Source organism: Astyanax mexicanus, chromosome 2 (genome assembly GCF_023375975.1).
Source record: "Astyanax mexicanus isolate ESR-SI-001 chromosome 2, AstMex3_surface, whole genome shotgun sequence".
Lineage (NCBI taxonomy): Eukaryota > Metazoa > Chordata > Actinopteri > Characiformes > Acestrorhamphidae > Astyanax > Astyanax mexicanus.
The window spans coordinates 66,738,116-66,764,782 of record NC_064409.1 but is presented as its reverse complement, the minus strand read 5'-3'; the positions used below and the strand labels follow the sequence as shown (position 1 = coordinate 66,764,782).

General features: G+C 37.3%; 3 protein-coding genes across 4 annotated transcripts in view; all 3 read left to right on the top strand.

Moving 5' to 3' along the window:
• Window positions 1-26,667, top strand: part of LOC103030246 (protocadherin alpha-C2) — a 124,127-nt gene that overhangs the window by 34,941 nt on the left and 62,519 nt on the right. Inside the window, exon 2 of one of the 2 annotated variants that reach the window (XM_022672058.2) lies at window positions 1,711-1,722. In XM_022672058.2, the coding sequence (XP_022527779.2) occupies window positions 1,711-1,722 (12 nt within the window). Of the gene's footprint in view, window positions 1-1,710; window positions 1,723-20,508; window positions 23,028-26,667 lie in introns of those variants that run through there. The other variant, XM_022672050.2, reaches the window with a different exon arrangement.
• LOC103029169 (uncharacterized) lies at window positions 13,854-19,670 on the top strand. Its single transcript, XM_049474107.1, has 3 exons — window positions 13,854-16,802; window positions 17,215-19,573; window positions 19,659-19,670. The coding sequence occupies exons 1-3, from the start codon at window positions 14,383-14,385 to the stop codon at window positions 19,668-19,670; spliced, it is 4,791 nt and encodes a 1,596-aa protein (XP_049330064.1). The 5' UTR covers window positions 13,854-14,382.
• Window positions 23,723-26,329, top strand: LOC111193080 (protocadherin alpha-2). Its single transcript, XM_022672076.2, has one exon. The coding sequence runs from the start codon at window positions 23,945-23,947 to the stop codon at window positions 26,327-26,329; it is 2,385 nt and encodes a 794-aa protein (XP_022527797.1). The 5' UTR covers window positions 23,723-23,944.

Sequence of the window (26,667 nt, the reverse complement as noted above, 5' to 3'; positions counted from 1 at the left end):
ATCACAGCAGTTGGTTTAGAAATATGTAATAATTTTGGAGATTATCGTGGATGAATTTAGATGAATTTAGAGCTAAATAAGGCTGTGTTTTGTTCTGATTACCAGGATAGTTAACCAGGACATTTAATGTATTGGATCATTTTGGAAATGAATGGTTATGTTCAATTTAGCCTGATCTCAAGAGGAAATTGTATGTGACTAAAAGATTTCAGGATTCATACATTCTGTACAAAATATACAGACACTCATTTTTATGGTCAAATACATAACTAATGCAACCCAGACAACACAATCCAAAACTTAAATAAATTATAGAATGTCAAAAGAAACAAGCAGAATTGCATTACCTAAACCTACATTAAACTAAATTTAAAATACCTCATCTTAAACCTATTCTATACCTCAACCTAAGCCTGACTATAACCCTAATCTGACCTACACTTCACCTACCCCATACCCCAATCTTACCAGTAACCACAGCATAATGTGACATTCTTACGACTTCTTGTTGACTTTGTCTAATAATGACTTTATTGCAAGTTATTTAATGGAGAAAAGCAGCACTGCTTTCTCAATGGCTCCTTAAGTACACGTCAAGCTGCTTTGTATGTATTTGGCAATGAACAGGAACTGTACATAAAATATGTATAAAATATATTTGTGCAAATATTACAATCGTTAATTTATTGGGGTACGGTTTAGTCATATATGTACTATTTTATAAGATCTGATTGATTTAGTTCTAACTGCCAGGATTGGTGGTATAGAACAGTGAGATCATTGGAGATTAATAAGGCAGTATTTAGATCTGTTTACCAGGAATGTTGGTTATTAAACATGGAAATTAGTGGAATGTGGCTATGTTTAGTTTGGATTACCAGAAAAGCTGGTGAAAAACATTGGGATTTTTTAAATAATTCATTTTGGCTGTTTAGTTTTGGTTATCAGGACAGGTGGTGTAAAAAATTGGGATTTTTATAAATAAATGAGGCTGTGTTTGGGTATACTGTCCGTGGGATTTGGTATTGTTTTGAAAACTTGAAAAAGGTATTTTGGTCTGGATAGCATTGAGAATGTTTTGTTTTTCCTTTATGTAGTATTGGCTACTTGTGCAATGAAGAAACAGTCATATGCTACATTTATGTATTGGTAAACTGCATTATCATTATCTAATTCTTCTGTATAATGTATTTAGATTTGATGATATACTTAACTGTATATTTGTCTTATTTATAGGAGTTGTGATATTCCAATGCTGAATATGCAGGGTTTTTTAATCTTTACAAGCTAACATTTCAACTGATATGATGCAAACTCATCAGTGCTAAACATGGGTGGGTTAGAGGAGGGAAACATAGAAGGTCTTTGGCACATTTTTCAGAATTGAGATTTAGAGACTACATTAACATTGATTAGTGTCTTTGTTGGTTCAATATAAAGGTACTGACAATAATAAGGTAAGTATAATATCTTGAAGTGGGTAAAAGTTTCTCTTGTTAATACTAAGCCTGTATATGTGTTTTTGAAGGATTAGCTGTTCTCTTGATGGGATGTATATTTAAAAATAAAGACTGATATATTATACCTGATCTTTCTATCTGTAATGCTCAAGGTAACCTGAGCAAAACTTGCATTTTTTATGAAAAGGAATGTCAACTTAACCACCTTTTAACACCTTCTTTTATGATTATTTCCCCCATGCATCCACAGAGCACTCTAAAGGTAAGAATTTCTATTTTCTATTTTATTTTACCTAAAATTCTTAACTGCTGCTTTATCCATAATACCATCTAAACTTTCAGTTTACAAAGCTTTGTTAATTTTTGAGATGTTTTCCACTGCAATCTTTCTTGGACCTTGCTTGTTAATTCCCTTTCCTGGTCCTTGGCCATTTCTTTTCATTCAACGTAATTACTGAAGCATGCACACCCACACCTACAGTATATTCTATTTTGAAGATAAGTTTCCATAATCTTTTTTTTTTAACTACAGAAGCATTTTTATAAATAGAATGCCACAAATGCTGCCACAGAAAGCCTCAGATATCTTATATGTTTTAAAAATAGAATTGTGTTGTTCTTCCAAAACCTTGTGATGTTTCTGTTATTGCCCTAAAACATGTCAAATAGTAATTAAATTAATTAAGAAGAAAGTCTAATGTGTGATAAGATTCAGGCCTGTTTTTTTCCCCTCAGGACCATTCAAAATACCATTAGAAGATTAAAATAGAGAATGCTTTGTGATGCATGGGTTAGACTGTAATGTACTTAGAATATCCTTATTAACATTTTATGCTGAAAGTGAAAGATTGTGTACTTTCTCTGTGTTCAGGGATTTTGAGATTTTTAGAGGGAGAGAGCGAACGAGAGGGAGAGTGAGCAAGCTACTATTTTGAGATGGCACACATTTTTATGAGGCACCATTTTGTTGCTGATTTGAATTATTTGTATAATACTAAAGCTATGATAATTATGAAATGCTTATGGTGATAAAATTGGTTAAATCTCATTTTGATTTTTGTTATTTTAGGCAGACGATAGAAGTTTAGTGTCTTCCCTGCCTATACAAAGACATACCTAGCAATATGATTAAACCCATAGACATAAACTATCCCAAATAATATATGACATGCAGAAAGACAAACATGGTTCATTCCTGCTGTCTGAATGTCTCAAGAATTTTATTGGAGCTTAGTAGTATACTGTTGCTATAATTGTAGTTTCTGGCAGGTGAAGTGTGTGATATGATCATGGAGCGGGTCCCTTGTGTATAATGATAGCAATAACACCCTTATCAGGATTTGCTGCAACTGCAGTACAGTGTTGGATCGTTCGGGCGGCTTTGTTATCTCTCTACCTTTTGAAAGCTGCTTTTTTCATTTCCTCAGACAGTTTCAGCTGGAGCATAGTGTGTTTGAGGATGGGAGGGTGGGGAGTGAGGGTGAGAGAGAGAGAGAGAGAGAGAGAGAGCGAGCCTTCCACGAGCCCTTTGTTCCAAAACTGACTCGTGAAGAAAAATCTCCTCCTGGTGGTGGATAGCTGCATGTGATCTTGATTTTCTGCCTTGTGAGGGCAATATGTGTTCACATAAATAGAGGGTTTGGCATCGATGTGTTTCTTTTTTTCGCCATACTGTTGGATCTTTATTGAATGGGGTTAGTGGGTGATGGCCTATTTACCGTAAAAGCAAATGCACACTGCTATCTCTTCACCAGACACACCCATAATTCATCCCTGTCCGCATCTCTGTATCAGAGACCGGTCGGTGAATGTCTGTGTGCTCTGTGTGTGGCTTTCATTTATTCATGTTTTGTCCTTCCTTGTAGTGCACACTGTCCTTGCTCCTGATTTTACTGTCGTACCCTGTTACTAATACATTAATTCAGAAAAAATAAAAAGAGACAGCGAAATGAATCATTCTTGACTGAGGGTCTTAACAGTGCCTCATCGGGAGATATCTCTTTTGGGAATTTGATTGGCATACATCTGTTGCAATCTGTCTCTCTCTTTCTCTCGCTCTCTTTCGGTCATGACGCTCACCGGATAAGAACCAATAGCAGAACCTTTACTGCCCTCGGCAACACATTAGCCAATCGCAGAGCAAGGTGCGTCTGACGGATGTTTAGTTGACCAATTAGGTTTGTTATCAGCTGTTGTAGTGTTTTTGCACAGCAAATCAGATGGCGAGGTCAGTACGCGATTGCCCTCTTTGCAGATGCAGACTGTTGGGCTTCAAGCTGCTTTGCTCTTATTATACAAAAAGCCAGTTTATGGGATTAGATAGAGATTTATCGCTAGGAATGCTTTTTCATTTATATTCCTCGACAGGCAGACATAAATGTGTTTCCTTCTTTCTTTCTTCCTTTCTTTACACACACACACACACACACACACACACACACACACACACGTTTTTGCATCTGCATACCCATGCTTTACAAAAACATACTTACTCTGAAAACAGTACTTGAGCCCATTTAATGAAAAAGTGGCTAAATGCACAAGATGTGTGATGTTTGTAATATTCCATCAATAACACTTTTAACACTTTTCTGCGTATTGTGCAATTTCTTTATGATTTGGTCGTAAGTGATGAAAACAAGAAAAACTTTTTTAATTTTAATTGACCACAATATTGTTAGTTAACAGGTTATTCTTTACAATTCCCTAAATAATTTGATTTATTTCTAAATTATAGATACTAGAATTTGCATAAAGGTCAAGTATTTTACTACATAATATAATAATATTGAATATCCATTAAAACAGCGAGCATTTCGTATTACAATATTGTTAATGAGTTCTATTAATGAATAACTTTCATGTTAATTTTTTTTTTCTTTAGTAAATCATTAGCATAATTTAAGTAAAGGACTTTGGAAATACCAACCAAATACATATACAACAATAATGTTTAATGAATGCATATATTAAAATGATTCAAACAAGTTCAAACAACAGCAATCCTCAAAATTCACACCACTTTCTCGAAAATGATGAATTGTATCATTATTTATTTCAAGCTATTAAACCGACAGATAACCCCTTTTTAAAGATTATCGAGTTAACCTGATATAATCTAGTATCATTAGTTATTATATTAAGATGAGTAATGTGTTTTGCAATTTGTCTACAATTATGCAAGAGTTTAGGTTTCCAACAAAGTCATAATATAAATACACAATACTGAACCGTGTATGCAAAATGCAACTAAAACCTTAAGGTCTCCTTTTTAAGATATTTGAACTTTTTCATCCATTGCATCAATTACTTCAAAGTCTTTTTTAGTACTCCTAAGAGCTACCTGGAGAGACTATGCACTGAAGGAAGTCCATAGAAGGAAACAAACTTAATTAAGCTATTATATTAATTAACCAAATTACCTGAAGTGGTGTAGTAACTTCTTAAAAGCAATGAACATTTTATGAGGCATTTTCTGATAATGTGTTGAAAAATCGTAGCTCTACTACTAGTACAGTTGCTAATACTACTACTACTACTACTACTACTAATGAATTGGAATAGTACAAGCCTGCCAAAGACAGATACTAAGGTTTGTATGTGAGGAAAAGCAAACCAAAAACTGACATAAATGCAAAAATGTAAAAATGACTGATGTTAACCTCTTATTGTACTGTCATCCCATCTTAATCACCCCCCATCATTTGCACTATTGTCTTCTGTCTATAGTATGTCTATTTGTGTATTGTACATATAGTGTCTCTCATTCTTTTATTATATAGCTTATTTTCACCCCCCATCATTGTTGCACTATTGTCTTCTCTCTCACGTATGTCTACTGTGTCCTTATTGTATTGTACATATAGTGTCTCCCATTCTTTTATATTATATATCTATTCTGTACTTGCAGTTATTTGGGAAGGAGGGTACCATAATTTCAATTACGTATGTCCTGTACATATGCGGTATTGACAATAAAACTACTTGACTTGACTTGACTTAAATCATACATTCTACAGTTAATATAATAATACACTAGTAGTTTCAACAGATATCCAAAAGTGGTTCTTCTGTGGCATTAGGCCAAATTACTCTTTTTAACACCTTTATTTTAAGAGCTGCAGACACATATTAACATTTTACATAATCTTTTTCCTTTTGTTTTGTTTAGATACACACAAAACAAACAAAAAGGCTAACACATTTTGGTATGCTTAGTAGCCTAGTTGCTTTGTTTGTTCTATTTTACAACTAAATCCCTGCAGCAAAACCTATTCCAAATACTGTGCTACACATAGCCTTGAAATGATCCTTTCCTCTGCATGAAACATTATCAAGTCTCTCAGAGTCTCAGGTTCAGATGAAACATTTGACTCATGCAAGGTATTTGCATGGGGTTATTTTGGTAGCTGATGTGGGATCAGCCTTGTTGTTATTGTGCTGTAGCAATGCAGAGAGGATTTTGGGGAGAATGAGCTCCAATGTGCTTGCTTTGTGTCTGACATGATAAGAGCATGGTTCTCAGGCGATTACAACTAAAAACAGTTCTCGAAGAAGACCCCATTCCTTTTTCCCATGTGTCAAGCTGTTTGAGCTTTATTTTCCTGTGGCTTTGATCTTGTTGGTTTAAACCCAGTGCTTTGATCATGTTTGCTAATCCAGTGAACAATAAAACTAAATTGAGGACAGTGTGGAGCATGAAGGTCTATTAGTGAAGAAAACTTGGGTCTTTAGAATAGACTGGAAGTTAGACATTTGAGTTTGTGGGAAGAAAGAAGTGTGTGTGTCTGTGTGTGCGTGTGTGTGTGGTACCCATATGCAAGGTTGTTCCTATGTTTCCAAAAGGCTGGGGAGCTTGTCCCAGCTTCTGGGCTGTGGCTAGATGAATCTCAGTGACACTCATAACCATACAGAAAAGCCCATGTTATGTGTAAGAACTCTGCTCTAAGGCAGGCATAGCAGTCTGTGTGTCACTTTAATATTATGTATCTTCTTCATTTTGTTAGCAAGCCAGTCAGTAAAAAGTATTTTTTTGTTTGTATTTTTTATTTCCTTGCGTCAATATGTGCAAGCAAAATATGCAATTGCATAACTTAGCCATAGTGTATGAAGTTATAATATTATCAGTTCAATAAGGTATTACACCTTGGTAGCTCACTCTGTGCAACCTCAATCCCTTTTTCCTATTGTAGCATACGAAACTCAACAAACAACTTACTTAATCAGTTTATTTTACTATTCTTTATTTATGTTCTAGCAAAATATGACCCAGTTGTGGTGTGATGCTACATTGACTGTATTGTTTTCAATACTTTTATTGTACATATATTTTAATAAGTGCATATATGTGCAGTAGATTGGAGACATACGTATGCTTAACTTCATCCCCTGAAATTGTATTAAAAACAAATATGCATGTGTTTAAGCCATGTTTCCTGTCACCCTTCTTCTATAAACTCCTCTGTGCCCTACTTATAAGAGCACAGGGTTCTGAGCACAGATTTGGAAATAAATGATTAAGCAGTCATTGAGTTCAGATTCACTTAGAGATTTATCTTTCCTAAGAAGTGTGTGTGTGTGTGTGTGTGTGTGTTTTAATCTCATCTGCTCATTTAGAGAGCTGCATATGGCAAGGCTGGTTTTCTTTGATTAAAAATACATTAAAAGAATTTGCCAAATTTGTAACACGTTACACTTCATCTGCGCTAATTTTCATGCATAGGGATAAATCTTGAATAGATTAATAGGCTGATAGTGTGGGAGAAAAGGCATGTATTAGAGGATAGTTAGATGTGGATTTAAAAAAGTTTGGAAAATATTAGTATTAACTTTGAATTTGTCAGGTTTATTTTTATTTTCAGCAAACAGGGAACTCAATTTAGCACATGCTGTTGGAGTTGTTCATTGATACCAGTATTAAGCAACAGTTTTAAACAGCAGTGTTCCTCCGTAATTAACACTTCTTTACTTGCTAGTGTGGATCAGTTTTAATCTGTGGGTCTGAATCTCAGCAAGAGGTAACCAGTAGGGGGAAATCTTGGTATCTTAGTATTTAATCTTTGTGTAGTAAAACCAGATGTCAAAGCTCACTGAGAGTATCCAGTGATTCCACATGATTCCAGTTTGTTTGTAGATTATGCTGTGTTAAAAAGAAAAACTAATTTCTTATTTCTGATATATTTTACAGCATGCAACAGTTTCTGAATGCAGGTGGTAAGGTCTAGGTTAAACTGGGGTCAGGGTGTTTTATGCAATTTTATAGCTTGTAGCCAAGTCGACATTAATTCAAATCCATAAAGTGTCCAAAGCACATTTACTTGATAGGTCTAAGTCTAAGTGATTGTGTGCATTGCCTTCTATGCACTACCGCGATAGTTTTCAACATAGCTTCTGAAGGTTACATAGGCAGTAAGCTGTTGAATTGTTGAATAATGGTTAACGGTTTTAAGCAAACATATGCTTAAAATGATCATATATGCTACATATCTCATAATGACTTAATGAATCAAATAACTGTTTATGTTGTGTGTGTGTGTGTTCTGGGGGGTGTTAAAGGGCTGTAGGCATAGGTTAGTATTAATGAGGCCTTGCATGCACATTTATTATTATTGACCACTGCCCAAACAAATGTACCTACCAAGTTGATTGTGACATTAAAATAACTGAATAAAAATTACAGCAGAAAGTACTATTATGTTTTTTGTATGTTTGTACATTTTAGGATAATTACAATTTATGAGTTACAATACTGTGTAAAGGTTTTAGGCATCTAAGCAAATTACACTAATTAATTTATCCTAGCAATAAGTGTTTTTGCCTGAAAAAAGCAACACATATGATTTAAACAGATGCAAATCAACATAAATACAGTAAAAAGTAACACGAATTTTTCATTTTTACGTAAGTAGGTTGTATCCTGGGTCAAGCTGTAGAACAAAGTTTAGTTCCACATTTCTCCAGCATGCCCTCAGCCAGCATTTGTATATGTATATGAATAGTCCTACACAGAGATAATGTTTTTTTTTTTTATTTAGTTCCACTGTCAGAACACAGAAAGCTGTAACTTATGCTAGAACTTAGAGCTACCTTCCAATCATCTGATCACAATTATGAAGCTTAAACCGTTCTGTACCATGAATAGTTGGGTAGTAGGAAGAAAAACCTGTCAGAGAATGTCTTTTAGTGTCATAGAGAGTCTTTTTTATTTATATGTCAGTGTTGTGTCCAAAACAAATCAGATTAGATTTTATTATTATTTATATTTTATCTATATAAATAGGCCTCCTTATATTTCCAATGTGGAAGTAAGGAGGGGTTTTAGGATAGTTCATTTAGCTGATAAAACATAAGAAGCTAAAGATGCTTCAGTAGAACAGCAGATTTGTTTTTGTGTGTACATATTAAATGGTTTAGATAAATATTCATTAGTGTTATTAAAGGTATTGATTGCTGAATGTTCATTACACACAGGGGCCATTTAAATGAGCTGTAGCCCAGATGGGGTGCGTGTATGTTGGATGGCTGAGCTGAAAGGTCAGCCTCTCAGTGGGGGAGGTGATGCGAGTCATACTGACTCTGTCTTTCTCTATCTGCTGCTGTAGGAGCACATTAACGCACAAGCTGACCTACTCTCCAGCATGTGTGTATGCATGTGGAGGGGGAGGGAGAGTGTGGGAGAGTGATTTAAATATAAATTTGTAAATATTTAAATCTTTATATGTAAAGTTGTTTTCTGCTTTCTGGTGTTTTTTTCCCCTTTCTCTGTTTTCCCTATTCTACTTATTATTTCCTACGTCTATGATTTTTAATGGTCAGAAACAGGGCAGGGCGATTTTCAGAAATTCTAATTCGATGTACTGCTTTAATATGATTTTCCAGATGGGGTAATCAAGATTGTACATTTATACATATATAACATGCAAGGATATATTTCATGCCTTAAGTAAACAGATAGGATTGTGTTTCTGCCATCTCTGTCATCTGAGATCTCTTAATGGGGCAGTGATGCTCAAATTTTGCACTTTTTCTAAGCTGAAATAAAATGTTATTTTAACACCTTTTCCAGCATAAAAGCTGCTTGTAAGGTTGGAGGGAGTTGCTTTCTATTCTTAAAAGAAAAAGCTAATAAAACTTTAATTTTTATATTGGTTGTATTATATTGATGCTGTTTTGAAAATAATAATAATGTTTTTAAATAATAATAATATAGAAACATTTGATTTATTAGTTATGTTAAAAAAAAATCAATCAATCATTCAAGAATCAAGAATCGCTCATAAGTTTGAGGTATATTGAGTTTTTTTTTTTTTACAGTACTGCTTAACCCTTGTCAAAAACTATGAAATAAAATGAAACAAAATCCAGATTGGATGGTTTGGTCAAGGCATGGACAGAGGGCTTTACACCATAATAAGTGTTTCACTATGGGAGAGTGAACGAGGTCTCACCCACCGCCTCCTCCTACTATAAAGAGGTTTCCATGGCAACAGAAAGGCTCTGCCAAGGAGGAGAGGGGGATTCTGCTGCCTGTTAGCAGGACCCCTTCCCCCACTACATTCACACACACGTGTGTGTTTGCCTTGAATGATGTGGTCAGGCTCTGCGCATATGCTCTAGTACTTCTTACACTCCTTATAATGTGTCAGCCATCACCAAATCCAACACCAAAACAAGCGACAAATCACATCATTGTTTATTCTGATGCAGTTCTTATCAGCATTGTCGGATACATCTGAATATATATATATATAGATCTTTATCATAAATGCATGCTTTATGTATTATTAATTAGCCTGCTCAATGCACACACATACACACACAGTACTCTATTTATAGTTATTTACAGACACTATCTACATTTGTATCAATCTTTTAGTGTCATTCTCTTCTGGTTTACAGAACAGTAAAGCACAAATGAGCACATGGACACACACACACACACACACACACCACATCTCTTGGCCACACCCTTGGCTTAGAGATGTAATCAAATGCACCACACAGACACGCTATACAAGTACCCCCTCTGGTGTTTGCAAGCCTCTTACACATCCTCAGTGACACAGAAATTGTACACCCACACAAACAAAAAATCCACAAATAAACATATAATAATTACTGTGTAGCCTCTAAATTTACTAAATAATAATCAGTACAGCAAGGCATGTCCCTCGTGACTATTTGCTCTCCATTTAACTAGCATTATTTATTAACAGCACTCTATTAGTAAGCCCTCTGGTCAGGCAACTTCAAAAGCTGTGTGAACGTGAAGGAAACAACAGAAGTCTTTTTTGTGTGTGTTTGTATGCTTACAGATAACATTCAGGGTACATACTGTATATGCAGATGAGTTACTGTATGTGTGTGTGTGTGTGCAGTTTCCCCCTCCCTGCAGTGCCTCACCCATCTCTACCAGTGAAAATCAATTCTGTTCTTGTTCTGCAGAACCTACTGAGCATGCCCAGAAACGTATGCCTCTATGACAACGTAAGCTATATTAGGTATCTCATATTACACTTGAAGAGCCACACAGACCAGATAATCACTTCTCACAGCTGCTGTATCATATTACACCTTTACACTGTTTACACATCAATAAATGCTCTTGGTCTGATGGTACCGTCTCTTTTCTCTGCAGTACAGAAGTGGGACGGTGGCACAAATCTATATGTGAAACCCATACCTCAGTGCTTTTGAAGCACTTTAGCTGCATTCACAGAACCACCCAGCTGAGGTTGGGGGTAGAGGATAGTGTGTGCTAAGCAGAGGCGTAATCTATGTTGAGGAGTGCAATGCAGATATATGCATTATAGATTATCTGACATATAGAAAAATGTCTAATTTTGATTAGCCACTAAAATAAAACTGTCCTTTGCTGCTCTTAAAGTTTAAAATAATTAAAGATTGTCAGTCACAATGGATATTAGAGCAAACTGCTGCTAAGATTTAAGTACATATTTTAGACTTTCTACATAATATTTTCTGTTGTTTGTAAACTCACATTTTAATGAATGCTTTCAACTACTTTAAAATGAATTGCAAATGCACAAGCACAACTTTTATGGTCCCTGTGGAGAAGTATTACCAATGACATATGCCACACTTGGAATACAGAGATATAAAGCCCTCTAGAGAGAGCTATGTACCAGTGGAACTGTGCTTTCTGGAATGCATGGGCTTCATTCAAAACTTTTAGGATGAGATCATTAGTTGAGAATTGGCTCTGTGGCTGAATGCAACTGAATCCACAGCAGTGGTACAAATATATTAGAAAAAAACTTAATTGGACAGTAGATGCATTTACTCGAGCAATAAGCAGAATCTTAATATTCTTGATTTAGAAAGTCACAGTACTCTTGTTCAAATAGTATATGTGCTAGATGTAGGCTAATCCTGGTAACAATCATATTATTGCACACATTGGCTAACGAAACTAAATATTGCACAGTTTAAAATCTCTGTACATGTGTTTCACATTTTGATTGTTACTTATAGTTTGATATTACAGTCCTAATTTAAACAGTTAATTTAAAAAATACAGGCAAATGGTGTATACTTGTTTAGGAAATTAGTTGCTAAGTCAGCTACTTCAGAATATTTTAATTAGCTAAAATAGCTGTTCTATATATAGTTTGATTCTAAACTTGATTGTGATATTAAATGTCTATGGCTCAGTACAGCAAGGACAGAGTTTACAGAGTTCCAGATTTAACAGCATGTGTCACTTGTGCCAATGGCCTGCTACCTAAATCGAAAGCCAGCCAAGAACCTTCTTCATCTAGAGTATTTTTGATCACTTTATTATTTACATTGTATGTGTGGATATGCTCTAAGCTGTGATGCCACAAAGTGAGCTGTACATAGAAGCTGCTTATGTAATTTAAAATCATGCCCAAGCATTCTAGAACTATGAATATAAACAAATGTTTTACAGTTGTGGTTTTATTTACATGTGTCTTGTTATTATGGATTCTAGTATAGTGAGTTAGGGTACAGACAACATGGGCATTTTAGATGGTACAATAGTGCTCTTTGGGAACAGGTCCATCATTGATATGATCCCTAAAATAAATTGACTAAATTTATTGATTCGTGTTGGCCAAGGAAGCCAACTTACTGTTAAGATCAGGCATAAGAGAAACATATTTATAATATATGTAGGGACTATCTCTCCTCTGTCACTTAATTGTGAGTCCAACATGTTGTGTGTGCATGTGTAAAAGCTATCTGACAGCTTATGCATATCTCAATATGAATGAAAATATATCTTATTGTTTACAAACAATACATTTCATAACCTAATGATCTTTACCACCTGACATTTTGTCATTTGGGCAGGAACTTCATGATGACTATGAAAGTTAATATTTGCAGGCACCATGAATAGAAATAGGACAGGGGAGTCAGCCTCCTGAACCTAATCCTGGATTACACTCAGAGCGGAGGCTGTAAGCTTATCAAAAACAAATTCCAGGAAACAGAGAGTGAAATACTTGTGATCATTTGAAACAAGAGGAGATGAAATGAGACTTTATTTCAGCATTTGAGTCTGGATCGAGCAAGCATGTGTGAAAAAGAGAATGTAAGAGAGTTGGCATAGCTCTTAAAAACCAGATACTAAAAATAGATCTGGAAGTGTTCTGAAAGAGTAACTTAAATGCAGCGCTGCTCTAAAGTGGTGAATTTGCATCATTAGCAAATAACATGCCCTTATTTTTTGGATTTCAGAGTTGAAAACATGTAAAATCTACTTTTTAATGGGTGAAGCTTGCTTTATTGTCTTATGGTATCTTGTCTTATGATATCCAATATGTTTTTCTAGGGAAGTAAATTACAATTGCATGTCAGTGACCTATATATTGTAGGAATTATTGTAGTAAGTTTGTTTTGATGCAAAAAAAAGCAAAATTAAAACATGGCAATTTGGTAGTTAAATAACCCAACCAACATACATGTTAATGTAAGATAGAGGTCATTTTTATTATTTTGACAGTGTTTTTAGCTCAAATTTACCTCTAAAAAACGTTTTACTGAAAATAATGACCATTGTGACTCTTTTGTGGCTAGATCTGACTAACCCGGTAAATAAATCCGGTTTACATATTGAAGGTCAGTGTAAGGACACTATTGGGTCAATGACATGTTGTTCATCTATTTTTGGATTCATTTTAAATGCATAATAATAATAATTAATAATAATAATAGTGGTTCTTCTTCTTCTTCTTCTTCTTCTTCTTATTATTATTATTATTATTATTATTAATGTTCATACTACTACTACTACTACTACTACTACTACTACTACTACTAATAATAATAATAATAATAATAATAATAATAATAATAAAAATAATAATAATAATAATAATATTCAATGTCCAGTTCTACTGTTTGTATTTTAAAAACTTAAAAAAATATTACAGGGTACATTTACTAAATTAAATTACAAGTTACTCTTGGGTTTTATTGTGAAGTTTCGATCAGGTGTTGTATAATATTACATTAAACAAGTTATTATCAAAACCACTGCGTGTCGCTCTTGTACCACTAGCTCCAAATTCCCGATGATCTTTGCCCCTCCTCACTGAATGAGCACCTCCTTTTTTCTCTCTTCCTTCTCTCTCATTTTAACCATCTCTACATTTATTCAACTGCTCGACGGGAAATGTGAATTTTAATTTATTACATTACTACATGACGATGTCTGGCGTGACTTCACTGCTGCAAGTGCCCTGATAAAATATTTTGGAAGCTGTGGATTTAAAGATGCAGCTTAAAATCTGATAAAGGCTTGGATTTCTTTTGTCTCTGACTGCTGAATGTAACGGATCGTCTTTAACAGGAGGTTGTCTAACTCTCAATCATTGAGCTGCAGATTTCCAAGGATTATTTCGTACACACTTGGGCACTTGGACAATACATCATGCTCATGCATGCGCAGAAACATTTATTTTTGAGCTTTTTCTCTGTTTTGGCGTCTCATGTATTGGTGATTGTTTCTGGACAGATCATATATAATGTGTTGGAGGAGGTGAAAGTTGGCACTACTGTTGGAAATGTAACTAAGGATATTAACCTGTCGGTAAAAGAACTAACCTCGAGGGAATTCCGTATCGTGTCCAGTGCTAAAAGGCAGCACTTTAGAGTTAATAAAGAGACCGGCGCCCTGCAGGTGAGTGAACAGATTGACCGAGAAGAGCTCTGCGCGTCAGCTTCATCGTGCTCTATGAATCTAGAAGCCGTAGTCAATCGTCCTCTTCAGCTTTACAGGGTAAAAATAAACATTATTGACGTTAACGATAACTCCCCGTCATTTCCCGTTAGTTCAACCCATTTAAATATCACCGAGATCACCGTTGTGGGCGCGCGCTTCCCTTTACAGAGCGCGCATGACGCAGACATTGGGGCCAACTCCTTGAAAACATACAAGCTCGGTTCAAATGAATATTTCTCGCTAGATACACAGACACACAGTGACAAAACTATTTCTGCCGAGTTGGTCCTCATTAAAGCTCTGGATCGAGAAAAAAATCCATTTGTTGACCTTTTAGTTACTGCTATTGATGGTGGATCACCTGCCAGGACAGGGACATTAAATATTAGAGTTAACGTTTTAGATATCAATGACAATGCGCCTGTTTTTGCTAAGGCATTGTACAAAGCTTCCATTGCCGAGCATTGTGCAATTGGGACTACAGTTATCAAGCTTAAAGCCCAAGATTTAGATGATGGATTGAATGGAGAAATAGTGTACTCATTTATTAGCCACACGCCTCAGAATATTCTAGATAGGTTTGAGATTGACCGACAAACTGGAGATGTTAAAATAAAACGGGCTATTGACTATGAAGAGACAACTGCGTATGAGATCCGTGTCCAAGCCACAGACAGGGGTACTGTGCCTATCTCGGGCCACACCAAACTTTTAGTCGAGGTCTTGGATATCAACGATAACCCACCTACAATAGCTATTACGTCTCTTCTTAATCCAGTCGACGAGAATGCTGGAAAAGGTACGGTTGTGGCTTTAATGACGGTATCTGACCCAGACTCTGGCAAAAATGGAGCAGTCGTCTGCAGCTTAGCTGGTTTGGGTCCATTTAAATTACAGTCTTCCTTCAGAAATTATTACTCGCTCGTGTTAGATGACGTACTTGACCGAGAAAAGATTACAGAATATAACATTACACTCATAGCCGAAGATGAAGGAATTCCCCAAATGTCGAGTAAAAAGTTAATACATGTACTAGTAGCCGATGTGAATGACAATGCACCTCGCTTCCCAGAAAAGACACAATATGCGTACCTGCGAGAAAACGGTAAAGCTGGCTCATTTGTATGCACACTTACTGCTACAGATGCGGACACAGGTGATAATGCTCTCATAACCTACTTTCTGCCACAAACTACAATCAATGGCACGTCAGTTTCGTCGTTGTTTAAAATCGACTCATTAACAGGCGAGATAGAAAGCTTGCAGTCTTTTAACTATGAGGAAATAAAAACTTTTCAGTTTAAAGTGCAGGCCATAGACTCTGGTGTTCCTCCACTCAGCAGTAATGTGAGTGTGAGCGTTTTTATTCTGGATGAGAATGACAACAGTCCTGGGATTCTCGCGCCCTATTCTGAGCACGGCTCCGTTAACACTGAGAACATACCCTACTCTGCTGAAGCGGGATATTTTGTGGCCAAGATCAGAGCTGTGGATGCTGATTCCGGTTACAATGCGCTGCTTTCTTATCATATCTCTGAACCCAAAGGAAACAACTTGTTCCGGATCGGGAGCAGCAGCGGGGAGATCAGGACTAAGAGGAGAATGAGTGACAATGACCTGAAAACTCACCCGCTGGTCATTTTGGTTTCTGATAATGGAGAACCTTCACTGTCAGCCACTGTGTCTATTGACATTGTGGTGGTTGAAAGCACAAGTGACATTCAGACTACGTTCAAACATATAACACCATTAAAGGAGGAGAGCTTCTCGGATTTAAATCTGTACCTGCTGCTCGCCATCGTGTCGGTTTCAGTGATCTTTTTACTGAGCCTTATCAGTTTAATAGCAGTAAGATGCTACAGGACAGAGAGCAGTTTCAACAGGTACAGCGCCCCAGTGATCACCACACACCCTGATGGGAGCTGGTCTTACTCCAAATCTACTCAGCAGTACGACGTGTGTTTTAGTTCCGACACACTGAAGAGTGATGTAGTTGTTTTCCCTGCGCCATTTCCGCCTACAGATGGAGAACTGATCAGTATTAATGGAGGAGACACTTTCACCAGAACACAAACTCTGCCTAGTAATGAGAAGGTAAGAGTAATTAATTTTATTATGAAGGGAACCATGTTATTTACTACATATACATATACTACAAATATATTGGGTTATTTAAGTAAACATAATTTCGCCTTATATGTTGTTGCATTTCCATGTTTTATTCGTATTAGTATTTTATGAATAGAGAGAGGAGGACATGTGCTTTCACACGTACAAACACATGATGTCGCTGTCTGTCTTTGAATCCAAAATTATTTCCGTTCTTCTCTTTGCCCCTCCCGGTAAAAACGGGGAGGAGCATTTTCTGTGCTTTGTTTGGGACTCGTTGAGTGAGTGTGCAGTAAAAGATATCGTGTTGCGTCGCATTTAAAAAGAAATGTCAATCAACACGATCGAAATTAAGTTACAATGCATGGATTAAGAAATTGGAATGATTATATTTACTATGCCAATATTTAATGCAATGGCGTTGCATCGTAGACAGTTAGTCACCTTGTGGTATTTGGTGCTTCTTCTGCTTGAGTGCTGCTTGAAAACGGCTAAGGGACAGCTTTCTTACTCCGTGTCTGAGGAGACGAACCCCGGGGCATCGGTGGGAAATATCGCGAAGGATTTAAACCTTGATATTAAGGAGCTGGAGTTACGAATGTTTCAAATCGTCACCGGATCAAAGAGGAAATATTTTGAGGTAAACCTAAAGACGGGATTTCTTTATGTGAACGAGAAAATAGACAGAGAAGATATTTGTTCTAAAACGCTGAAGTGCACGGTCAGCGTAGAGGCAGTTATTAACAACCCTTTGAAGCTTTACCGAATTGAGATCAATGTTATGGACGTTAATGATAACGCTCCTACTTTCAGCGAAAAATCCTTAACACTAGATATTGCAGAAAACGCTCTTCCAGGTCTTAGACTCACTCTTCCTCACGCCACCGACTTAGATGTTGGTAAAAATACTGTAAGTACGTACAAGCTGAGCCCAAATGATTATTTTTCCTTAGCGACAACGAAAGGAGCTGAGCACAGTGTATCTGCCGATTTAGTGCTGCAGAAAGCTTTAGACAGAGAGAAACAGCCTGTGATACACCTCACACTGACCGCTGTAGATGGGGGTAGCCCACCCAAATCAGGGACATCTCTAATTGTAGTTAATGTTTTGGATATAAATGACAATGCGCCGGTATTTAGTAGACCACTCTATAAAACAACCGTTTCTGAAAATGTACATGCTGGTACTACAGTTGTAGTGTTAAATGCCACGGACATTGATGAAGGAATGAACAGAGAAATTCGCTACTCTATTATTAAAAGGGACCAAGATGAAATATTGGAAATTTTTGATATAGATTCAAAAACAGGGGTGATAACAGTTAAAGGAAAGATAAATTTCGAAGAACACAATGCATTTGAAATCCGTGCGCAAGCCAGTGACAAAGGGCAGCCCCCACTGGCGGCACACTGCAAGGTGTTAGTTGAGGTCCTGGATCTAAATGATAACGCTCCCGAATTAACAGTGACATCGCTGCTGCAGAGTGTGAAGGAAGATGCCAAACCTGGGACTGCTCTTGCACTTGTGTCTGTGACTGATATAGATGGTGGGGAAAATGGCGATGTAAATTGCATTGTTTCTAACAAAACGCCCTTTAAACTTGAGACAAATTATAAGAATTATTATTCTTTGATAGTAAATGGTCCTCTGGACAGAGAGACACATTCTCAATATAACGTTACTCTTATAGCCACAGATAAAGGGACCCCTCCTCTCTCCAGCAGTGTTGTAATTACTGTGCACGTTTCTGACGTAAATGATAATGCGCCACGCTTACCAGAGACGGTCATTAATGTTTATGTCAAAGAGAACAGTCAGATTGGATCTGTTATTTACACAGTGTCTGCTTTTGATCCGGATGTAGGTGATAATGCCAAAATAACGTATTCATTAATGGAATATTCTACTCCTATATCATCACTGGTGAACATAAACTCTGACAGCGGAGATATCCACAGTTTACAGTCTTTTAACTATGAGGAGATGAAAACGTTCCATTTTAAAGTGCAGGCCACAGACTCTGGTGTCCCTCCACTCAGCAGTAACGTGAGCGTGAACGTTTTTATCCTGGATGAGAACGACAACAGTCCCGGGATCCTCGCGCCCTATTCTGAGCAAGGCTCCGTTAACACCGAGAATATCCCCTATTCTGCAGAAGCGGGGTACTTTGTGGCCAAGATTAGAGCTGTAGACGCTGATTCTGGTTACAATGCACTACTTTCTTATCAAATCTCTGAACCAAAAGGAAACAACTTGTTCCGGATTGGAAGCAGCAGCGGGGAGGTCAGGACTAAGAGGAGAATGAGTGACAATGACCTGAAATCTCACCCGCTGATCATTTTGGTGTCTGATAATGGAGAGCCTTCACTGTCAGCAACTGTGTCTATTGATGTTGTAGTGGTTGAAAACACAGGTGACATCCAGACTAAGTTTAAACATGTTCCATTAAAGGAGGAGAGCTTCTCGGATTTAAATCTGTATCTGCTGATCGCCATCGTGTCGGTTTCAGTGATCTTTTTACTGAGCCTCATCAGTTTAATAGCAGTAAAATGCTACAGGACAGAGAGCAGTTTCAGCAGGTACAGCGCCCCAGTGATCACTACACACCCTGATGGGAGCTGGTCTTACTCTAAATCTACTCAGCAGTACGACGTGTGTTTTAGCTCCGACACGCTGAAGAGTGACGTAGTGATTTTCCCTGCGCCATTTCCGCCTGCAGATGCAGAACTGATCAGTATTAATGGAGGAGACACTTTTACCAGAACACAAACTCTCCCTAGTAAAGAGAAGGTAAGACTTGTTTATATGTTGTAGCTGTTAATACGAGCAATGTGGTTTTAACTTTAATTTAATATGTTTCTATAACTTCATATAGTTGGGATACTAACGTTTTTTTTTTGTAAACATTTACAATATTCTTAGCATCTCACGTTATGCTTGTTTGATTGTCATGTTCATTGTTTATTAAGAATTTAATGACTTGCAAATTATCATTTGTTGTCATTGTATGGGGTTTGTTAAAGTTGAACAGAATTCCTAACAGGGCTTCAGAAATAGAAAACTAGCTAGTTTAAATCGAAGCTTATTTAAAATTCATAATTGTAAAATATTTAGTTTCGGAAATTGCAATCGGCCCGTTATAAAGTATTCAAATATACATTGACGTATAGGAACCGGGGGAATGGATGGGACACGTACCACCCAATATCAGCAATGGGTGGATTAGCCCCCCCTAGGATCGCCCTCTCCAAAAATAATGTAAATGTAGTAAATGTAAATATACAACATACAACATGTAACATGTTTAGGTTGTAAAGTGACCTTTAGCTGGATTTAACTAAAAATAAACAGAAGTACAGAAAAAATATTTTGTTTATTTGTAATTTAAAGTAACTCCACAAATGCTGTTCTAAGTCACTATAGGGTGGTCTTTGATTCATATTAGCAAATGTGATTGAATATTCGATTAAATATTATTATACAACTAACGTTTGTAGTTTTTGTGTTAACGTGGCTACATTTGGCGAAAATTAACACAACATTAGGTAGATTAAAATTATATTTGAAACACTAAGTGCTAATCTATTTAAACAGTTTTTTTAAATATATATTTACACTGATAACGAACACGCGGTGTCGCTGTAGACCATGGGTGTGATAAACAGCGAAAATATGAAGCTCCGCCTATTGGGTGGTACGCAGAGAAGCATAAGATATGCCTGTGCTTTGTTCGCTGATCATGTAATGGCGACAGCACAGCGACTGACTAAAGAAACGGATTCATAAAATGTAAAATATTACTATGGAAATAATGTGAATTTAATTAAAATACTTGGATGTCGTTATTACTGAAGTGATGGCCGTTGCAATGGGATGTCCTGTACAACGGACGATGCTGTGGATCTTGTGTGCCGGGTTGCTTTGTTTACTGGACCTGTGTTTCGCACAGAAATCTTACTCCGTCTTGGAGGAAGTAGAAAAAGGCACATCTGTAGGAAATATAGCAAAGGATCTAAACGTAAATGCGCAGGAACTGGAATCAAGGGGACTACGAATTGTATCGGGACACAGTAAGATGTATTTTGATGTAAATTTGAAGACGGGAGTGTTGTTTGTTAATGAGAGAATAGACAGAGAGGAGCTGTGTGGTAAAGCGCCTAAATGTTCAATTCAACTAGAGGCCATACTGAATAACCCTATGCACCTCCACAGAATAGAGGTTAGTATTGTAGACATAAATGACAACGCTCCGATTTTTCATGAAAAAACATACGTTGTTAACATCACAGAATCATTAAACACTGGAGAACTATTCCCGCTACCGGTAGCTGACGATGCGGATGTAGGCACTAACTCGGTTAAGACTTATAAGCTGAGCCCAAATGATCACTTTTCTTTAGATTTACAAAGCGGAGGAGAGCAGAGCGTTTCTGCCGAGTTAGTACTTCAGAAAGCTTTAGACCGAGAGCAAAGGAGCGCAATTGAACTAACACTAACTGCTGTAGACGGAGGAAAACCTCCCCGATCTGGAACCACGCTAATTGTTATTAATGTGGTGGATGTAAATGATAATACACCTGTGTTTACTCAACAGCTTTATAAGGTTCGTGTTCCAGAGAATAGTCCTGCTGGCACCACATTAATAAAGCTCATGGCTACAGATTTAGATGAGGGTGTCAATGGCCAAATTGTATATTCTTTAGTAGAGCGACGAAGTTCCACCCCATTTGGAATGTTCAAAATAGACCCAGGAAGTGGTGAAATCACAGTCCATGGAAATATAGATTATGAAGAAAATGCAGCGTACGAAATCCGTGCGCAAGCAAGCGATCGTGGTCATTCGCCGCGTAGCACGCATTGTAAAGTGCTAGTGGAAGTTACTGATATAAATGACAACACGCCACTCATTTCTGTGACATCAATAATGAGCACAGTAAATGAGGATAACGCGTTAGGGACAGTGGTTGCTTTAGTGACCGTCACAGACAAAGACAGTGGGAAAAACGGTGTTACAAATGTAGATTTATCAGGCTCTGAAAAGTTTAAGCTAACGTCTTCATACAAGAGTTATTATTCTCTAATAGTGAGTGGTTCACTAGACAGAGAAACCGCGTCTCAATATAATATCACTATTAGAGCTGTTGACGAAGGGGACCCACCTCTTTCTAGCACTACTGTTATTACTGTACATGTTTCTGACATGAATGATAATGCACCGCGGTTTCCAGGCCAAGTCATTAATGTTTATGTGAAAGAGAACAGTCAGATTGGAGCTGTAATTCATACCGTATCTGCTTTTGATCCTGATGTAGGTGAAAATGCCCGAATAACTTATTCATTATTAGAAAGCTCTAAAAGCACGCCATTATCATCGCTAGTGAACATAAACTCTGACAGTGGAGAAATCCACAGTTTACAGTCTTTTAATTATGAAGAAATGAAAACCTTTCAGTTTAAAGTGCAGGCCACAGACACTGGAATTCCTCCACTCAGCAGTAACATGAGCGTGAACGTTTTTATCCTGGATGAGAATGACAACAGTCCCGGGATCCTCGCGCCATATTCTGAGCAAGGCTCTATGAACACCGAGAATATCCCCTATTCTGCTGAAGCGGGGTACTTTGTGGCCAAGATCAGAGCTGTGGACGCCGATTCTGGTTACAATGCACTACTTTCTTATCATATTTCTGAACCCAAAGGAAACAATTTGTTCCGGATCGGAAGCAGCAGCGGGGAGATCAGGACTAAGAGGAGAATGAGTGACAATGACCTGAAAACTCATCCGCTGGTCATTTTGGTGTCTGATAATGGAGAGCCTTCACTGTCAGCCACTGTGTCTATTGATGTTGCGGTGGTTGAGAACACAGGTGACATCCAGACTAAGTTTAAACATGTTCCATTAAAGGAGGAGAGCTTCTCGGATTTAAACCTGTATTTACTGATCGCCATCGTGTCGGTTTCAGTGATCTTTTTTCTGAGCCTTATCGGTTTAATAGCAGTAAAATGCTACAGGACAGAGAGCAGTTTCAGCAGGTACAGCGCCCCAGTGATCACCACACATCCTGATGGGAGCTGGTCTTACTCCAAATCTACACAGCAATATGACGTTTGTTTTAGCTCCGACACACTGAAGAGTGACGTAGTAGTTTTCCCTGCAGCATTTCCGCCTGCAGATGCAGAACTGATCAGTATTAATGGAGGAGACACTTTTACCAGAACACAAACTCTGCCTAGTAAAGAGAAGGTAAGGACCATATTTAATTTTGCTGTTGTCCTCGGTGTGTTTAATATTTTTGGTAGCTTAATTTGTAGAGCAATATATTTTTCATGTACTTAGAATGAAATAATATATAATGTATAATATAATATTCACTTTTCGTACAATAGTCCTTTATAATTTGTAAAGAAAGTAAAGAATATATATCTTTGTCCTTTCTAACTTATGTGCAGTTGTAATTTTAGTATTTTTAATATTTTTAAAGAATCCTTGACCTTTTTTAGTTGCTGTAGAATGTTGCTGTCCATGGTGCTGAATTGTTTGTGGTTGCTCGTTTGCTTTCAGGGGTGCTGATAACGATTCAGCTTTTGACAGTTGTTCGGGATGTACTTCTAAAATAATATGAAACTTAAATTTAAAGTAACTTTTTTCCAATATTAGATTTATAACTGTTACATAAATGGGCATGTCTCCTTATTTTCACGTTTGTCTCTTTGTCTATTTGACTGCTTGGCATATGTAAAAATAAATTAGTTACTGATTAATGTATACACTATAGTTACCAAACAGACTATAGTTTATGCATTAAAATATTTATTCTTATACGTCGTTACAGAATTAAAATATAATAGCTTTATTAATTAAACTTACTTTTCAGATTCTTAATATAAGTTCTTAACATTCATAACAGGTCTTCTTCATTTGTACACATGGTGTCACTCTGTACCACGAAATGGAGAAATGTAGTGACTTTCTGAGACTCCTCCTTTTGTGAGGTCAGAGAAAAGGAGTGGGGGCTTCTTTGTTCGGTTAAGCTAAAGACGATGGAAATGGTAGTAAGGCCTATAAACACAGTGCTGATATCAGTTCGATTTTTAAGAGATTTTTTGAAGGTTTGAGTGCAATGAGTGTTTGTCGACCTGGCTAATGCTCCGCCCGCTACGATGATCTCTCCAGGACAGACAAAGAAGCTGTGGACTCGATGCGTCGCTGTGCTTTGGTTTTTGCACTTGTGCGGTGCACAGATATTGTACTCGGTGTCGGAAGAGATAAGTAAAGGGACTGTCGTGGGAAACATCGCAAAGGATTTAAACCTTAATACGCAGGATCTCGAGTCGACGGGACTGCGGATTGTTTCGGGACACAATAAGAGGTATTTTGATGCAGATTTGAAAACGGGATTGCTCGTTGTCAATGAACGGATAGACAGAGAAGAGCTGTGTGGCAATGCAGCTAAGTGCTCTGTAAATATAGAAGCAATTCTCAGCAACCCTATGCAGCTTCACAGAATAGAGGTAAATATATTAGACATGAATGACAATGCGCCATTTTTTAGTGAAATTTCCTATTTTCTTAATATTACAGAATTAACATATACAGGGGAGAGATTTCCGTTACCAGTAGCAAATGATATGGATTCAGACAGGAATTCTGTCAAAAGCTATAAACTGAGCACAAATCAACATTTTTCTCTGGATGTACAAAGCGGAGAGGAGCAAAGTGTATCCTCCGAATTAGTACTGCAGAATGCTTTAGACCGAGAAAAACAGCCTGCAATCCTGCTAACACTTACTGCAATAGACGGAGGAAAACCCCCACGATCAGGTACATTACAAATAGTGGTCAATGTTGAAGATGTGAATGATAACACTCCTGTATTCACGAAACCGCTTTATAAAGTACGCGTGGATGAAAATAGTCCACTGGGAACTACCATTGTTAAACTGGAAGCTACAGATTTAGACGAGGGCGTAAATGGAGAGCTAGTGTATTCTTTCACTGCTGGAGGGACTTCAAAGATTCATGATCAGTTCAGGATAGACTCAGTAACAGGAGAAATTACTATAAGAGGGAAACTCGATCATGAAGAAAATCCAGTATACGAAATTCGGGCTCAGGCTAGAGATAAAGGCACGCCATCCCGTGTAACACATTGTAAAATACTTCTTGAAGTTCTAGATGATAACGACAACGCACCAGAGATTACAACGTCATCTTTGATGAGCCCAGTTAAAGAAGATTCCTCTTTAGGGACAGTAGTGGCGCTAGTCACAGTTACTGATAAGGATAGTGGAAAAAATGGACAAACCAAAGCATATGTTTCAGGATCCGTTCCGTTTAAACTACAGTCGTCCTACAAAAATTATCATTCCTTAGTTGTCGATGGCCAGTTGGACAGAGAAAGTATCTCACAATATGACATCAGTGTCTTATCAACGGATGAAGGGACCCCACCTCTGTCCAGTAGTATTGTAATTACTCTATTCGTTTCTGATGTGAATGATAACGCGCCGTTCTTTCCAGATCCCGTCATTAACATTTATGTGAAAGAGAACAGTCAGATTGGAACTGTTATTCAAACAATATCTGCTTTTGATCCGGATGTAGGTGATAATGCCAGAATAACATATTCACTATTAGAAAGCTCTAAAAGCACCCCAGTTTCGTCTCTGATTAATGTAAACGCTGACAGTGGAGAAATTCACAGTTTACAATCTTTTAATCACGAGGAAATTAAAACGTTTCAGTTTAAAGTGCAGGCCACAGACGCGGGTGTTCCTCCTCTAAGCAGTAACGTAAGTGTGAACGTTTTTATCCTGGATGAGAATGACAACATTCCCGGAATCCTCGCGCCCTATTCTGAGCAAGGATCAATTAACACAGAGAACATCCCCTATTCTGCTGAAGCGGGATACTTTGTGGCAAAGATCAGAGCTGTAGATGCCGATTCTGGTTACAATGCACTCCTTTCTTATCATATCTCTGAGCCCAAAGGGAACAACTTGTTCCGGATTGGAAGCAGCAGCGGAGAGATCAGGACTAAGAGGAGAATGAGTGACAATGACCTGAAAACTCACCCGCTGGTCATTTTGGTGTCTGATAATGGACAGCCTTCACTGTCAGCCACTGTGTCTATTGATGTTGTGGTGGTTGAGAACCCAGGCGACATTCAGACTAAGTTTAAACATGTTCCATTAAAGGAGGAGAGCTTCTCGGATTTAAATCTGTATCTGCTGATCGCCATCGTGTCGGTTTCAGTGATCTTTTTACTGAGCCTCATCAGTTTAATAGCAGTAAAATGCTACAGGACAGAGAGCAGTTTCAGCAGGTACAGCGCCCCAGTGATCACCACACACCCTGATGGGAGCTGGTCTTACTCCAAATCTACTCAGCAGTACGACGTGTGTTTTAGCTCCGACACACTGAAGAGTGACGTAGTAGTTTTCCCTACGCCATTTCCGCCTGCAGATGCAGAATTAATCAGTATTAATGGAGGAGACACTTTTACCAGAACACAAACTCTTCCTAGTAATGAGAAGGTAAGATAGTTATTGTATAAATATCAATATTGTGTTTATTATGTGATTGTATCATTATTTTAAAATGTCACGTCACATTATTAAGACTTGGTAAGATTATATGCAAATGTGTTTGAATTCACAGCGTTTAGTATTTTGTTTAAATTCACTTTAATTTCCTTTTGTTCTCTCTAAAGATAACTCTTTGCCTAAATTCGCTATCCATGGTGCTGAATTTCTTTTTTGAGTTCTACTTATTGCTAGATTTACAAAAGCTATTGTAATTTGTGGTGGATCATTTTTATCGCGTGTCAGTAATCAATAATCTTTTAATCAATTTTATTTACATGTACATATATATATATATA